General features: G+C 46.9%; 1 protein-coding gene across 1 annotated transcript in view; it reads left to right on the top strand.

Moving 5' to 3' along the window:
- The window catches only part of KSR1 (kinase suppressor of ras 1), a 109,020-nt gene that overhangs the window by 65,803 nt on the left and 25,685 nt on the right, over positions 1–17,532 (top strand). The window contains exons 3-5 of the mRNA XM_066636627.1: positions 8,397–8,544; positions 10,605–11,070; positions 11,265–11,269. Of these exons, the coding sequence (XP_066492724.1) occupies positions 8,397–8,544; positions 10,605–11,070; positions 11,265–11,269 (619 nt within the window). The remainder of the gene's footprint in view (positions 1–8,396; positions 8,545–10,604; positions 11,071–11,264; positions 11,270–17,532) is intronic.

Raw genomic sequence — 17,532 nt, forward strand, 5'->3', positions numbered from 1 at the left:
ACCTTGATAGATTGGGAGCAGAGGGAGGAGGAAAGTTAAATTGACCTGTCTGGTCTCCCTCCTCCCCAAATGTTGCTCTCTATTGGTTGATACCTCCTAAAGTTTAGCTTTTAAGTACATGTTTTCTTCAATGTGTTATCTTTATACATTTGGAATGTTGATTGCTGGATTAAATGATGTCTTCCAGCGCTTCCAGGAAGAGTCTGTTTCCTGGTTTGTGGTTGGATATTTTAATCGCTGCTGGCAAGAATGATGAATGAGGCTGGCTTGCTGGCTGGCTAGCCAAAATCAAAAGCTCTTTAATCGGCATGGTGATGTTGTGGGGGACTGCTAGTGTGCAGTGCGCGACTCAAAGCCAGGGCCAAGTACTAACCATACTTATTCATAGCACTTCACGGACCTAATTCCTGTTGGAATTAAGGGTGGAGCGAGGGCTTGGAAATTCCCTCTCCACTTGAAGAATTGCAATGCAACCTGCAGTGATCTAGCCCTATGAGAGTCTAGACCAGGGGTTCCCAAAGTTTTTGGCAGGAGGGCCACATCATCTCTCTGACACTGTGTCGGGGGCCGGGGGAAAAAAGAATTAGTGTGACACTGTAAAGAAGAGTGACACTGTAAGCCACAGAATTTGATAGTGTTCTGCATGAGATGGATCAAAAGTGATTCAAAGCATCTAGAACCGGATACTGACCTGTTTTTTCTAAAGTTGGGTTCTGATCCGGAACTGAACTGAGAGTTTAAAAGAATAGCGACAAACCCACGTTATTTAATGTGCTGACTCCAAATCTGGTGGCTGCCCAAGCTTCAAATTGGGCTTAGAAACCATTTTTTTTTGGGGGGGGGGGGAGTGTAATACAGGCTGCAGTGGAATCATATGTGCCAAACAACTAGCAACGAATAAGATCAAATGTAGTGTTTTAACTTTTTTTTAATGCTGGTTTTCCAGAACTTCTGTGATCTAGTGGCTAGCAGTGTCTTGATTGCATTGGTGGGCCATTGGGTGGGGGCCACATGGAGAAAAGGCATATTGACCCAATCTCCTGGGCATCTAGTTGACCAATTCTCTATTAAGCTGTCCCATATGTGTCATGGTATGAGTGGCTGTTTAGAGAAAGCTTCTTATTTCTTGCGCTCCCCCTCCCTTCCCCATCCCACTGGGCTTAGCTTGTGTGTATATTTATATATGTGTGTGTCCACGCACATGGCCTGTCATGAGGGCTGGAAATCCTGTCTGAGCTCTTCCAATTCAAGGTCGATGGGATTGTTTAAAAATAATCTCCTTTTCTGTGCTTATACTTTCCCTACAACTTGCCACTCCGGCAGTCTAAAATTAAATTCCTGGGGAGGGACTACGGGGTTGGCAACAAACATCTCGGTCTTAGTTCTCACTGAGGACGGTCAACTTGTGTCACTTCATTTTGTGTCACATCAACCGTTGAGGATGGTCAACTTTGGTCAGCTGTTGAGGATGGTCAAAAAGTTGAGGATGGTCAACTTTGTGTCACTTCAGCCAGTGTTCCATGTTGGAAGGATAGCCGTTGTTTTCAGCATATGACCTCATGTATGAAAGCTAGCGTAGTGCCATGGCTCATGTACTTTTTTCTCACTTAAGAACTGTTACCCTGCACATCCCTGATCTTGTCTGATCTTGGAAGCTAAGCAGGGTCAGGCCTGGTTAGTACTTGGATGGGAGACCGCCTGGGAATACCAGGTGCTGTAGGCCTATACCATAGTCTTTCGAGACTGAGGATTGCCAACCAAGAACTTATTAGCTGCAAATGATAAGATGTGGGAGAGCCCAATTATCATGCAAGATGCCCTTTCAGCAGTGACTGCCCAGCTCAGCAGCTGAGAGCAGCTGATGGTGGTGCCAGATAAAGAGCTTCTGCGGACCACAGCTGGCCACGAGCCTTATGTTTGACATCCCTGGGCTAGGCTCTTAACTAGTCTCCCTGCCATGGTGTTTGCCCATTTGGAGGAGACTCTGTATTGAGGAGCACCAAGCCAGGTGACATGACCCATATAGCTAATGGGACACCGCCAGAAACAGACCTGGAGATAAGTTGCCTTCTAGGGAGTCCTTGGTCTGTCTAGCTCACGGACTGGCAACGGCTCTCCAGGGTTTCAGGCAGAGGATCTTTCCAAATGCAAAGGACTTGGCAAAGCAGGTGCTTCACCGCTGAGCTGCAGCCCCTGGGTGAAACTAGGCCTCAGTCAATTGGTGCACTCAGTGGGCTAATTATAGCTCACTTGAGCTGGAGTGCGCGTCTGGGCGGAGGGAGCTTGCCTGCCGTACTGGCTCCTGTCCCAAGCATTGTGTTGCCTTCAGCCCATTTAATTCTGTCCTGCCGAGCGCTCTCCTTGCTGTGCCTGCTAGTACCGCAGGCCCCGTAGGCAGGCTCGATGAATCTTTAAGCGGTGTGCCACGCACTGGATAAGACCTAATGCCGATTAAGGAGCCAGAGCCTGCCAGGCTTGCTGAGAACACTCAGCAGGAGCCAGAATGCAGACCAATGGATAATACCTTTTTCCCTGCAAAGCATTGCTTGCTTTTCATGTCTACAGGGCTGCGCATGAAGGTTTTGGTGCATGGCTTTGGGACAGGCGGTTCCTTTGGGCCAGTAGCATAGCTAGAGGGGGTGCAAAGCACTAAGTTTTGCAGGGAGCCTCGCCGCTGCGTGCAAGCGTCCCCTCCCCTTTGGAGTCATTCCGGGCAGGGGGAACAAAATGGTGGCGAGTGGATTCTGTGGCTAGGGGAACTGTCCGTATTAATGAATCGTCTGTCCCTCTTCCACCCCCGGCAGAGCAGAACCCGGCAGAGTTTTTCAGCAATCTACTGCTAAGAAAGAATAACACTAAGTCAACTGGTTTGGTTTATTTGACTAGCGGGATCAAATTGTTGGTCTCAGAGGTGGAATTTTCATGGCAGTGAGAATGACAACAATGAGGACTACATCCTTGAAGCTTAAAAATCAAAATAAATCCCAAAGTTGTGATTCTCAGGCGTTTGGCAGACTACTTGAAAAATCTTGTTTGCTTGTTTTGTATCCATGGTTTGAACTCTTGGACGTATTTATATAGGGCAACCACACCCTGTAGGTCCTTGCAAAGCAATCCAGAAGTTTCCTTTTGTGGTGCACTGAGGCCTAGGGCGCAATCCTAACCCCTTATGTCAGTGCTTTCCAGCACTGGCATAGCGGTGCCAATGGGATGTGTGCTTCATCCTGCATTTGGGTGTCACTCACGGAGGCCTCCTTAAAGTAAGGGAATGTTCCCTTACATCATAACTGCGTTGCCCTTATGTCAGTGCTGGAAAGCACTGGCGTAAGAGGTTAGGATTGCGCCCCTAATCTGCAAGCTGGATCTTGAGGAAAAGTTTTCAAAGACATGTTCTTCCTACACCCCCATTTTTATAACAGCAGGTTGTCTCTTGATTCTGGGTGCAATCCAGCCCATCGGCGAGAACTAACAGTGTGTTCCGGAACCTGTTTCAGACACCAGATTGTGTGAGAAGCTGACAGAATAAAGTACTGATAGTGCCAGTATTTTCAGAATAATTTTGTCAACCAGCAGTTGAGACTGTACCCCCCGGCTGTACCACTGCATTTCTCTTCTAAGGTTCTGACTGAAAGTCATGAGTGATGCTACTTTTCCTAGGGCCAACATCTCCATTTAACTTGTTCCATGTCAGTTTGCTGCCACCAATATCTGTCCTCGACATGCCCCCCCCCCGGTCAACCCTAGTTCTCCCCCAGAAAACCCTGGAAAACCCCCTCTGCCAGTTTACCTGACCCAGCATCTGTTGGCAGCCATGAGTCATGTGCTCTTGCTGTGGCTGCTGTACCAGTGACCTGTGGCTTGCACTGACGGAACGCATATCCTGTTAGCACAAGGCCTGGATAGGATTGGGCCATAAGCTAAGTATTTGTAACTGAACTGTACTCATAGGGTAAACAGGGGAAGACCGTCTTCCTCTTCTCCCTCTCTCCCTCTTATGTCAAATGTTTAAATTGTACGTTTCTTGGGGCAGGGACCTGAGGTTGTGTGTGTTGTGTATTTGAATTACCTCGTAAGCCGGCCTGCACTTTTCTGGCAGTATACAAAGTGCAATAAGTGAAGTGATAGGATCCTAAGGTGATGAGAGGGACTTTCCCGTTTCAGATCACAAGTGGGCCATTATGTTTTTCTGAATGTTCTCCTACATTTGAAAAAAAACAACTGCCTGCGGACGTAGAAGGGTAGCGGTTGGGAAATGCCTGGGATAGAACCTGTTACCTTACATTGTATGCAGAGGAGTATCGAAAACTGGCCTTCTGCACCTGGAATCTGAAGGGTGCAGCCCGTATTCCACCTCGTTCTCCTGCACGCCTAGACCAGGCTGCCCTAGCCCACAGCCTCCCAGTCCTAAAGGGTCCCAAACACCGCTCCCCTGAACAGCACCTTGCTGCGTCACTGGCCACCCTCCCTATCTCGAAAGAGTGTGACTCCTCCTGTTCCCTGTATTCTGAAAAGCAAGAGAGATCTATTACAACTGTGGCTCTAGTTATGGCCAAGGGTGGACACAGGAACACCATTTAATGTGAAAGAAAGAGGGATCTCTTTTATGCCTGTTGGCTTCAAGGGGTCAGTCACAAAACAAAGTAGCATTGTTATTCTTAAATTGTATAATCCTTCTTAAGGGCACACAATTCGTAGACTTGAGACCTATCATCCATTTTCAGTCTGGGCTGAAGTTTTGTCCTGTTTATTTTGGTTGGCCCTAATAAAATTTTTTTGCCTGTGGCCAACCAGTTCTCTGGGGGTTTGGACAAAAGCGGGGACTATGGATTAATGCACTGCTGGTCAAACCTATTTACAGTTGGCTTGCGGTTTGCACTTGCGCTGGAAAGCGGTGTTGGCTGGTCGGCCCATCATCATCATCATCATCATCATCATCAATTTTTATTATCAGTGGTGTCACATGATGATGATGATGATGATGATGATGTCATCCGTAGTGATGCTTTACAAGGAATTAGAGGGCAAGCTCTTGCCTCAAGGAGCTTACAATCTGGAAAACAGACTCGAGACGTCGGGAGAAAAACCAAGGTGTGAATGGGGAGAGTATGTGATTTTCTTGCCAGTGGTGCATGTTTCATTTTAATTATGGTAAGGAATGGGGATGAAAGATGGCATCAAAGTTTTCTTAAAACCAGCTTTTTTCTTCTTCCCAAGAACTGGGTTGACGGAAGCCGAGGAGGAACCATCGCCATTTGGGGCAATGCTCAGCATTGGCTCTGATGACCAGTGGGAGGGGCCACTTAAATGGCCCATTGCAGCACCTCTGCCATAGTTAACTGCACTGCTGTGTTACTGCTGAGGAGACCCTGGCAGGAGGTGCTGAGGGGCTTCCCCCACAGTGGAAGTGTAGCGACCTTGGAGAAATAGAGCAAGCTGTGGCACAGGATTGACTCTCGGATGACCTGATTTCCAAGGCTTGGAGGATTCTGGGCTGCGATCGTGTCCCCGCTTGCCTGCAGTTCCTTTCTCTGACCCATGGCTCCGGTGACGCATTGGGGAAGGAATTGGTACCTCTCCTTTCAGGCTCCTGGTTTGAACTCTGTCACCCTGACAGGCTTGTCTGAGTTCTCCAGAAAGTCTACATGTTCACCACTTGTTTTTTGGCGGGGGGTGGGGGTGGGTTGGTTTAGAAGCAGCCGACTTGTCCTCGCACATGCTCTCATGTCCTCGTATCATCTGGTGTGCCGTAACGCTCTGCGATTCCTCGGCTTCGTGACTTGGCTGTGAGCCTGGGCTTAAAATCGAACCCTCCTTCCTCCCAGCATGATGTGTCTGGTTGTATGTAGTTCTTTCCTCCTCTTTTTTGGCACAGGACTCCAAAGCTTCTGCCTTTAACTCCTCAAGCCTCTTTAAGCTGAAAGTTTGAGAGGCGGCTGAATGTGGGAGTTGCAACTTTGAAAAATAGAAGATGAGGTTGGGTAGGAAACTATACCTGACTTTAAATACCCCAAAGAGGATGTCTAACCAATTTTTAAGGGGCAACAACCTGCAATTTTAATAATAATAATAATAATATAATAATAATATACAGTATTTATATACCGCCTTTCTTGGTCTTTATTCAAGACTTTATTCAAGGCGGTTTACACAGGCAGGCTTATTAAATCCACGCAGGGATTTTTACAAATTGAAAGAAGGTTCTCTCTTTCAAGAACCACCACATTCAAGATGTTACGCTCCGATCTGGTTTAACATTCTGGCCTCCATCCTCCCACGCTCCGAGCAGATGGAACAGCTCAGCTGCAGCTTGCCAGCTGCTTCAAGGTCGCACGGTGCCGGTGGCCTCGAACTGGCGACCTTGTGGATGTTAATCTTCAGGCAAATGGAGGCTCTACCCTCTAGACCAGACCTCCTGCCCTAATTAGTAATGTTATAGCAAAAGCAGCATGTATTTACAAAGAGAGATGCTGGAAATTTTGTTTCCAGCAGAGGGAAAAGGATCTAGGGCTTCCTGACTCCCAGCTCACTCTCTTAACCTTAAAGAGCTACTGAGGCCATCCAGGGCCAGCTTGTGCCTCAGGGGCATACAGAGTATGGCCCTCCTTACCTGGTCATGCCCCAACCTCTCCTTCTCCCAACCCCTGGATTAGAGGGAGACAGAGCAGAAGAAGCAGTGTGGAGCAGAGGATAGCGCTGGACTAGAGTGTTGGAGACCCATCAGACAAATCCACCTGATCTCTAGACCAAGGGTGTCCAAAGTTTTTGGCAGGAGGACCACATCATCTCTCTGACACTGTGTCAGGGGCCGGGGGGGGGGGAAGAATTAATTTACATTTAAAATTTGAATAAATTTACATAAATGAATATATTAAAGAGGAACTTATATGAATGAATGACGGTCTTGCAATAGCTCAAGACCTATAAAAGGCCTTGCACCAAGCAAGGCCAGCCTTTCCTTTGCTGCCACTGCTGCATCACAGAAGTGAAACAGCAAGCAGTGGAGGGAGCCCTCACTGGTGAAACAGTCTCACTGTTTGAAACTGGTTTGAAACTGGGAGCCCTCACTGTTTGAAACTGGGAGCCCTCACTGGTGAAACAGTCACCCTCACACTGAGAGCAGTTGCGTCAGGCCAGTGTGGGCTCCAACAAATCTCCAGAGGGCCAGAGGCTCATTGGAGACTAGGGGCTCCCTGAGGGCCACATTGAGAGTCCTTGAGGGCCACAGGTGGCCCCAGGGCCGAGGTTTGGGCACCCCTGCTCTAGACCCTAACTACCAAGTGTGCAGCTGTGTACCAAGTGTGTAGCTACACAGCTGTGTTGCTGTGGCCTGTGTAGCCAGCCCATAGGATGCCTCAGAGACACACAAGACAACAAGTCACCTGCCACTCTCTTGCACCTGGCCTTTGAAGTAGCCTATTTCTAAAACCAGGAGGTTGCACAAACCCATTACGGCTTGTAACATGTGATGGACTTTTTTTCCAGAAATCTGTCCAATCCCCTTTTAAAGGCAATCTAGGCCAGACGCCAGCACCACATCCTGTGGCAAGGAGTTCCACAGACTAATTACATGCTGGGTAAAGAACTATTATGTCTCTTCTAACTCTCCTGCCGCTTAGTTTTAGGGGATGTCCCCTGGTTCTGGTGTTGTGTGAGAGGGAGAAGAGCATCCCTCTATCCACCCCCTCCTTCATTTTGTGTGTCTCAATATTGTCCCCCCTCAGGTGCCTTTTTTCTAGGCTGGAGAGCACCAGACATTGTAGCCTTTCTTCGTAAGGGAGGTGTTCCAGTTGAGTAATCATTTTGGTCTCTCTCTCTTTTGCACCTTTTCTAGTTTCACTATGTCCTTTTTGGAGTGAGTGAGTGAGTGAGTGAGTGAGTGAGTGAGTGAGTGAGTGAGTGAGGAGGTAAGTTCATTTGCAACAGTGTTGTTTCACAGCATCTCTTGTGCTTGGGGTGTGTTGGACTGGATTGCTCTCTTGGCATTGATTCCCTTCCAGGAAAGATCACACAATGCTGCCCATTGCCTCTTGGGTGAGTGTTGCGTAGCTGTCGCTCCAAAGCCAGCCAGCCTTCCCGCTCAGCTTCGTCACTGCTTGAAAGGCAGAGTGACCAAACCCTCCGACAGGGAATAAATTTCTCGCTGTTTCTTTGTTTGGCTTGGCGGGGGGAGGGGAACCCCTGAAACATTTCTGCTGAAGCAGCTGTTCTTTGTGGCTGAATGAGCTGCGTCAGGGCCACGCTCCTCTTTCAGTCGTCTTTCTCTTGAGCAAGTGGCAGCCGCAAGGAGTGATTCATCCAGTCCCAAAATTCCAGGGGGTGGGAAGATTTCCCTACAAACTTTCCAGAACAAATAAGCCATAGTCCACACTCAGATCCTCTCCTTGTCTTCTCCGTAGAGGATACCAGAAGAGTTGACCCTTGATGCCTTACTGGAGATGAACGAATCAAAAGTAAAGGACACCATGAAGAGGTACGGAGCCAGCGCTGAGGAGTGTTCCCGGCTCAATGGGGCCCTGGCTTGCCTCCGGAAAGTCACTCGGATAGGTACAAGGGATCCTTTTCTACTTTTTTTTTTTTGGGGGGGGGGGGGAAGGTGTTAAGCAATGCAGGTTGATTATCCCTTATCCAGAATTCTGAAAACAAGAACGCTCTGAAATCTAGAACTTTTTTGAATGCTGACATGACATAACATGACCTTAGGCGCCAGCTTGGGCGCATTCATAACAGAACAAGAAATCATGGTTCAGTGTACACTGGGGATGGTCCAGCATGTGGCCAAGGGGCCTCTTTTGGCGGCCCTCAAGATCCCTGCAGCACCCAGCCCCTCTTCCTGCTTCAGAGGCTCTTTGATCTCCCTGCCACACCGCTCCGGCTTCACCTTTGGTGGAAGAGAAGATGGAATGGCCCAGCAGGAAGATCAAAAAGCCCCACCCTGCTGCACCCACTGCCTTCTCCACTGCCTGTTTCTCCTGCCACCCAGCTCAGAACCTGGAACTAATTGGCAGTGACGTCATCACGTCGCCACCAATTACTTCTTCATTTGCGCCCTTGCAAGGTTGGGCAAGCATACTACAGCCCCTCTTAGCAGTAGAAGTTGAACTGCCCTGATATACACAGACTGTGTTTCGTGCACAAGGTTATTAAATACAATGTATATGATTACCTTCAGGCTATGTGTGCACAGTGTATATAAGTGAATTTCATGTTTAGACTTGGGTCTCATCCCCAGGATATCTCATTATGTTCATGCAGATATTCCAAAATCCAAAACACTTTCAGTCCTAAGCGTTCTGGATAATGGATACTCAACCTATCGTTGTCCTAGCCTTCTTTTCTTTCCTTGCCTCAATATAATCTTTTATTTGTTTTAACTGGGAACGTATTCTTCTTTTCAGAGGTGGAAGGAAATAAAAATACTTGGGGTGCACAGAAGGGGCAAAGTACATTGAGGGGTGAACTTTGTTCTATATGTTAGATTTCCAAAAAGAGATATAACAGCATATGCATGTTAATTTTTCTTTCTTTCCTTCTTGCCATCCATGTACATGATTTTTTTTTTTTTTACAAAGCAAGAGAGGTCTGGTCTCTGCCCCAAGGGACTTACAATCTGGATAATGAAATGGATTCAGTACCAAATATTTAGTGTTTGGGGCTCCAACCCCAGTTCTGTTTTATATTGTTTGTAGCCTTGAGCAAGGTCCTATATAGTCTTGGACAAGGTCACCTTAAGATCTTCTTATTCCCCTATGAACCTGCTGACGGTCTTTGATCATCCTTGGAGGCTGTGCTTTTTGGAGAGAGCGAGAGCATGAACGAGAGAGACTACCATCATTGTATCTTTTTAAATGGCAGTTGGACCTTTTATTTATTCATCTGACTTTTACTTTATAATCCAATCAGATCTGAGAAACTTGTTTTTGTTTTTTATACCTCTGCTAATACATTTTTATTGGTGGTTTACTTTGTTTTATTATCTTAATTATTGTATATTGTGAGCTGCTCTGTGTCTGTTTTAAATCGAGAAAGTCAGGATATAAATCCCTCAGCCAAGTAAAACATAAATACTCACAGATCACCCACCGGGTTATGAAAGCTGGCCCCCATTTCAAACAGGTATTTTATGGCTAATGTTTACTATTGACATACATTGATAACCGTTCAGGCAGACCTGTGACTTAAAAACTTGATTTAATTTACATTTTTATATATTATTGCTTAAAGGCTTTAAGTTTTTTTAATGATAAATAAGCTACTATAATTTAAAAAAAAAAATTCAATTCTGTTTAATAGATTTGTAGATGACCTTTTCAGTATGACCCCCAGGGTGATTTTTCAGTTAAAATGGCAAGTCATATAATTAGTCTATAATTAAACCGCTTTGTGAACTTTTAGTTGAAAAGCGGTATATAAATACTGCTAGTTAGTTAGTTAGTTAGTTAGTTAGTTAGTAATTAATTAATTAATTAATTAATTAATTAATTAATTAATTAATTAATTAATTAATTAATTAGTCTAAAACCAATCAAAGACAGACCATGGGAAACTCCACCATTCAGTGCCCTGTTTCTGTTAATGCTAACCAAGGTTCTAATATCCATGCGCAGGTGGAGAATACAAAGACGACCTGGTGTGGAATACATCGGACATGCGCCGGGACAGTAGTTTGATGCCCCCTTCTGAACTCTCGCCCTGCTCTGCGGGACTCATGTGGATGCCTGGCACCCTTCCTCCGCTGAAGGGCAATGGCCAACAGTCCCGTTCCGTCTCCGTGTCCACCATCCCGTCTTTGGACAACCTTTCCTCCAGCCAAGTTCCTCATGCCTCTGTGGACAACCTATTGGAGTCTTTTGCCTTCCCTACCCATTGTGGGAGACGAAACCTCAGGACTCCTCACAGCATCACCATCACGCCCCCTACAACACCCCAGCTCAAGAGGGGGAAACCGCCACGGACTCCTCCCCCACCGAGCCGGAAGGTTTTCCAGCTGCTTCCTAATTTCCCGACCCTCACGCGGAGCAAATCCCATGAATCCCAGCTTGGCAACAGGATAGATGAAGTTCCACCTATCAAGTAAGGGCCCTCTCTTTCTGCTCACCTTTTTGTATTAGTGTATGAAAGTTGTGGAGTTATTTTGCTGCCTTTTGTGCCTCAAGAACATCTGCCTCTATAGCCTGGTTCTTTGTTTTAAAATGATGTAGCAAGGCAGTTTGCAACCAAGGTCTGGAGTTCAGTGGTAGATCTTGCTTTCATACAGAAGATACCAGGTTTGGTCCCTGGCAGGATCTCCAGTTATTGCTGGGAAAGACCCCTATCTGAAACCCTGGAGAGCTACTGCCAGTCAGTGTAGAAAATTCTGAGCTAGACCGACCAGTGGTCAGAAACTGTATAAAGTGACTTCTTGTGTTCCTAATCCAGTAATAAAACTGAAGTTGCAGGTTTTATTATTATTGTTTGTTATTTCTAAGAATGTCAATAGGAGGGGCCACCAGGGACCCCCTGGTCCCAGAGCCGATGCCTCTGTGAGGGTGTCATGGCACCCTAAGGTGTCATGGTGCACGGTTTGGGACCTACTGCCTTAGGCTTTGGAGAACTTACCAGGCCAAAGATACAGTACTGTCCCAGATGGTGTGACTTGGATAAAGCATCTTGATGTGTACAGTGTGTTCATCTGATTTTTGTAGGGGTGTGACTTACCAATTGTTTCTCCATTTTTTTTTTTTGTCTTTTAGACTTGGTAAGCGATGTGTTATTTCAGCAACCTTCAAGCCATCTCCTGAAAATGGGGGCAAAACTGCTGTATGTTTTGAAGTGTAGCCTCTCAAGCGATTCATCACTTGTGTTCAGCCGAAGTTTGCTTCAGAACAGTAGGACCAACACCATCTCTTTAGAAAGCTGGGGGGGGGGGGAGAGCAAGGGAGTGCGTGCAAGGCCGCCAAGATTGCCTAATGCCGGAGCAGGATAACAAAGGACAACCTTCCCCTGTGTCCTGTGGTCAGTTGTGCTCAGCAGGTGGGTGAAGATCCAACCCTCCTCCTCTTCCTTTCCTGAAGAAGGAAGGGGAGGAGAGAAGAGGGGACAGGACGCTGCCTAATTTGCCATCCTACACACAACCTGCTTCAGATTGTGTAATAGACAGGACAGCTCTGTGTGTGTGTGTGTGTGTGTGTGTGTGTGTGTGTGTGTGTTTGTGTGTGTGTGTTGAAAGCAATGTATAGTAGTTTCCCCATATCCATGGGCAATGCATTCCAAGACCTATCAAGGATGTCCAAAACCTCAAATAGTAGTGTACCCTATACATAAGTCATTTTTCATTTATATACCTACCTAAAGTTATTTTCACAACAATACCACAATCATGCAGGTGGACAGCAAGAACACTAGTGGCTATGCGGGCACGAGTAAAGCAGGCCAGCGTGGGTAAGAAGAGATGCATCGTGGGTGCGAAGGTTTCTCCATGTTATTCAGAATGGTGTGCAATTTGAAACGTATGCATAGTTTATTTCTGGAATTTCATCTTTTGGGGCTGTGGTAAACTGTGGATAACTGAAACAGCAGAAACTGAATCCATGGATATAGGGGTTCTACTATGTATCGGGAAAGTCTTTCTTTAAATGGAAACACACCATACCGTAGCACTTAAGTTAGGATCAAACTACACATTAATTTTAGCACTGTGGCCCTTCATGTACGTAATCTTGTTGGTTTTGAACTTGTGTGTGTGTGTGTGTGTGTGTGGGTGACTCTGGTTTGGAACTGCAGATTGAGCTGTGGTGGGGGGCTTTATGCTTTTCCAGGTGCCACAATCCTGTTCTGAACTGTTGACTGCTGTTAGCAATAGGAGGGAAGCTCCCATTGCCATCCACAACAGTCTTGGAACTGGGATTGCAACAGAAACAAATGGTTCAAGTCCCCCTCCCCCTATGCCATAACCTGAGCCTGGCCCCTACTGTGGATAAAGTATGGGGATAAAACCAGGAAGTCTGAGTTTTTAAAAATAAGAGGGTTGAGCAGGTGAGGGGAGAACAATCCTTTCCCTTCCCTTTCCCCTCTGCAAGCTCTCTTCTCCCAGTCAGACTTGCTTCTGATAGTGGAAGCTGGCAGTGGAAGAAAGATGTCTAGGGAGGGGCAGGCTGTTGGGAGCTGGCTGATGGACTGGGAAGGGATTAGCAAGCTGTTCCTCCTGCTCTGAAGAGTGGACCTTTCATCCAGTGCTCAAATTGCAGGGTGGCCAGAGAGGACCTGGGCAACAGACCTGTGCTGTTAGTCAGTGGTGTAGCTAGAGGGTTGCAAAGCGCTAAGTTTTGTAGGGAGCCTCACTGCAGTGTGAGAGCAACCCCTTCCCTTCCCCCTCCCCTTTGAAGCTATTCCGGGTGGCGGGAGCCAAATGGAGGCGTACGCCCGGCTCTGAAATGGAGGGGCCGCTTTGCACGCTGTGGTGAGGCTCCCTGCCAAAATTAGCACCTTGCACCCCCTCTAGCTACACCACTGCTGTCGGCTCCCTTAGCGTCAGGGTTTAGAAGAGTATGAGAAAAGGCGCGGTTTGTCAAGTTGGGGAGTGGGGCAAGCCAGGCAGTGGGGCTTGTGGCTCTCATGTCGCCTCCCCGCCACCTACCATTTACGCACTGCTCCTGCCTGTGGCTTTTTACATGATCAGAGAATGACTCAGATTTGCACAAACAGGCCTGGTTTGGCCCTCGTCCTAATGGGTCATTCATCCAGTTTTGATATGAAATGACGCCCTTCGTAATGAAGATGAATGCAGAGGCAAGAGTGTGAGTGATGACTAAACTCGAGCATGTGAGGAAATGCCAGTGGTTTAGAATTGATTCTTCATTCCGTGGCCTCGGGGCTGAAATAGCGGTCGCGCCAAGCCATCATCTAAATTTTCTCGTTGCCTTTTTGCTTTGCTGGGGTGTTGAGGATGCTGGAAAGATGTTCCAGAAATAATTGCTTCCCTGTACTGTCTTTTTGGGACAGATAATAGCTGGACTTTTCCCAACCTGAAATCCGACACTGAGGAAATAAATTGGTTGCTCTGCACAAATTATGCAACCGTGGGTGCACCAACTTGTCTATTTTGCTTTCTAGAGTCAGCATTTTAATTTAGTTGTTCAGTTCAGATTCAGTTATTTAATTAATTTTAATTTAATGTTGGAATGGAGGTGATGGGGGTAGGTGATAAGGGAGCCAAGGGGGAGAGCGGTGGCACTCGGTGGCAGGGAGCCTCAGCGAGGCAGACAAGAGGCCCCTCCCTTTGGAGCCATTCCCAGTGAGGGGAGCAAAACAGAGCCGTGCTCCCCCTGCTGGGAATGGCTCCGAAGGGAGGGTCCGCTTACCCGCCTGCTCCCTGCCAGCCTGAGCACTCTGCCCCCCCTCCAGCTACACCACTGGGTGGCACTGACAAAGGGGAGGGAGGAAGGGCTTGAAAAATTGACAGTAGTGTTACTGGATCTTTGCCCAGAAATGGTGCTGATACCGTTGTAAAAACCGAGTGGCTTGGTTCAGATGTAACCCCAAAACTGTGGTGTAGCTGTCACTGATTGACTCTGGCCCTGCACACTTCCTCTTCCCTCCCATGTGCCATTTCCTGTCTCTTTTCTCACTTCCTAGTTTGAGCAAGCTCTTGTTTTATTATGACACCTCAGTTGGTTACCCTGCACATGCCCAATCTCGTCTGATCTCGGAAGCTAAGCAGGGTCAGGCCTGGTTAGTACTTGGATGGGAGACTGCCTGGGACTACTGGGTGCTGTAGGCTTATACCGTGGTCTTTCGAGACTGAAGGTTGCCAACCAGAGAGTCAGTTGGGTAAATGACGGTTACCCGAACTGCAGGTCTGACCCTAAACTGGGAACCCTGGTTTCAGCAGGACAAAACTGTAGGCGTTGCAAACCAGGAAGCGGATGAAGGGAGAATGCAGAACCCGGAATGCAAGAGAATGTGTGGGGGAAGAAGGGGCATGGGATTCTCTAGCCCACTAACAGTGACCAAATTGCAGTGTGTCTGCACCACTGAGCTGAAGCTTCAGCTATTTGCATCACTCACCCACCCTCCTTTTTTGCTGGGGGTAGTGTAATGTGTGATCCTCCTGTGCATTGGGGTGGGCTGGGCTGGGCTGGGCTGCTGTGACTGCTCTTGAAATCCTTCTGCAGATGCTGTGGAGAAACATAATATAATCAGAGCTAGAAATTTGTTTTTGTATCGACATTCCCAGGATTTCACGTCCTTCTGACTTTACTGATCTGGCAGCAGAATTGCTGTTCTCTGCCCTCCTTATTAATTCCATTGTGGGTCTTGGTAGTAGAGATAACATCAAAGGTCAGATATCAGCTGAGGACCCGTGTCCATCAGAGGGCCCACCTGAATAGGCTGAACCCTTGGTACTGGTGGCCGTAGTTCTGACCAATGCTCCGGGTGAGCAAATTGGGAGCACCTTTCTCACCTGTATGTTTACAACAGTCATACAAGAGGAAGCAGAGGGAGGATTGAGCCCCAAAGCCATACAGTAGGTCCCACCTCTGATGTTAATAATTTCCTAAACTTGTTTTAAAATGAGTGTGGGGTGAGTGTTTGGAGACCTTTAGATGTGACATGCGGAAACGAAGTTGGCTTGAATTGAAACTGTAATGTTTTATGTGCCGCTTTGATGCTCAGGAACAAAATTACAGCTATACTAGTCAAGAAATATGGAATTTTTTTTGTTTGTTTCATGCTGATCTCTGCTTCTGATTTGTGCTGTACGCGTCTTACAGGTTGGAATTTTTGGAAGATAATAAAGGCCTTGAGGTTTTGCAGCGATTCAGCAGTTCTATAGAGGATTGTGACTTGTTGATGGTAGTGTGAGATGGTGTAACAAAGGCCCAGATCAAATCTGCAAAAAACAACAAAAAAACACAACCTATGGAAATTGGGCCTTTCCCACATTTGGAGACAGAACCCACATGGGTTTCCATATCTGTGAGTGTTTTTTCCCCCATGGAATAAGTCAGGTACCGTTTCCACTTGTTAATTTGTGAATTTGGAGTTTTGTATGTGGGATTTTGAACTTATGGTTGGAAACTCCAAACTCCAGGTGGTTGTTCCATATCTGTGGGTTTGGAGTCATAAGAGGCGGTGAGATGAAAGATGACGGACGGCGACAGGCTAGTGTGGCATTTCCCACAGATTAAACTCTTGGGTTGGAGTGAAAGTGTGGTTGCAAATCCCACGTGGGCTGATGTGATTCATGGGTGCAGTAGCATAGCTAGCAGGGGGGCGTTATGCCTCCGTTTTGCTCCCCCAACCGAAATGGCTCCGAAGGGGAGGGGGTGGCCCTGCTTGCACATCGTGGGGAGGCACCTTTCAAAACTCAGTGCTTTGCACCCTATCTAGCTATGCCAGAGGAGGTTCAGTGCTAGCTAGCTCAGGAGGTTCAGTGGGAGAAGCAGAGTGTTATATGGACCTTTGTCCAGATCAGGGTCATTTCTTTTGTTCTTGCTACCACAAATGGTTGGGATTAGAACTTCTGAGTCCAGAGGCAGTCTATCTTAGCATACCAGATGTTTTGGATATAATTTTTGATTATTCAGGCCTTCTAAAATGTTAAGCAATCATTGATTTGGTGGTGCTATTACCTGCAGATATTGTTTTTAACCCACACTTCTGTGTTGCTTCGTATTTTTCAAAAGGTTTCAGTGGTGTTTATTTGTGAGTTGTGTAAGCACACTTAGTATTTTTAAATATAAATTTTTAGGCAGGGTAAAAATGTTTTTGTGTTGTTTTTTTAAAGGGAGGAGGTGGCAAGAAATAGCCTAGCAGTAGAGCACCTACCTTGCATGCAGAAGGTTCCAGGGTCAATCGCTGGCAGTGTCCCCATGCAGAGATGGGAATGACCCATGGTGGAAACCTTGGGAAACTGCCGCCGGACAACTTTGAGGATGTGCTAGCAAAGTGCTTGAGAGTCAGGACGGTGTCGTGCAGTGGTTCTCATTCCTTTAGCACCCACTTTTAAGAATGAGAATCTGTCAGAACCCACCAGAAGTGATGTCATGACCTGAAGTGACATCATCAAGCAGGGAAATTTTTAACAATCCTAGACCGCAATCCTACCCACACTTACCCAGCAATTGACTATCATTGTTGAAAGCGTAGTAGCCTGTTAAACGTACAGATCTGTGACATTTCCCCAAATGCAGTCAGTCACTTACCAGGAAAGCATCAAGTCTAATATATTAAAAATAAAATATTGAAACGAATGGGGACCCACCTGAATTTGGCTTGCGACCCACCTAGTGGGTCCCAGCCCACAGTTTGAGAAATACTGGTGTAGAGGTTTTGGAACTGGACTTAGACCTGGAAGATCCAGGTTCAAATCCCTGCTCAGCCGTGGAACTTCCTGGGTGACTTTGGGCCAGTCACTCTCAACCTCACATACCTTGCAGGGTTGTTGTGAGAACAGAAAAGAGGGGAGGAACTGTGGTATGTACACCACCTTGAGCTTGGAGGAACAGCAGTATAAAAATGTGAAAAATAAACATAGCAAAGCCTCCTGTTCTC

The sequence above is a fragment of the Tiliqua scincoides genome, chromosome 8 (genome assembly GCF_035046505.1).
Source record: "Tiliqua scincoides isolate rTilSci1 chromosome 8, rTilSci1.hap2, whole genome shotgun sequence".
NCBI classification, from domain to species: Eukaryota; Metazoa; Chordata; class Lepidosauria; order Squamata; family Scincidae; genus Tiliqua; species Tiliqua scincoides.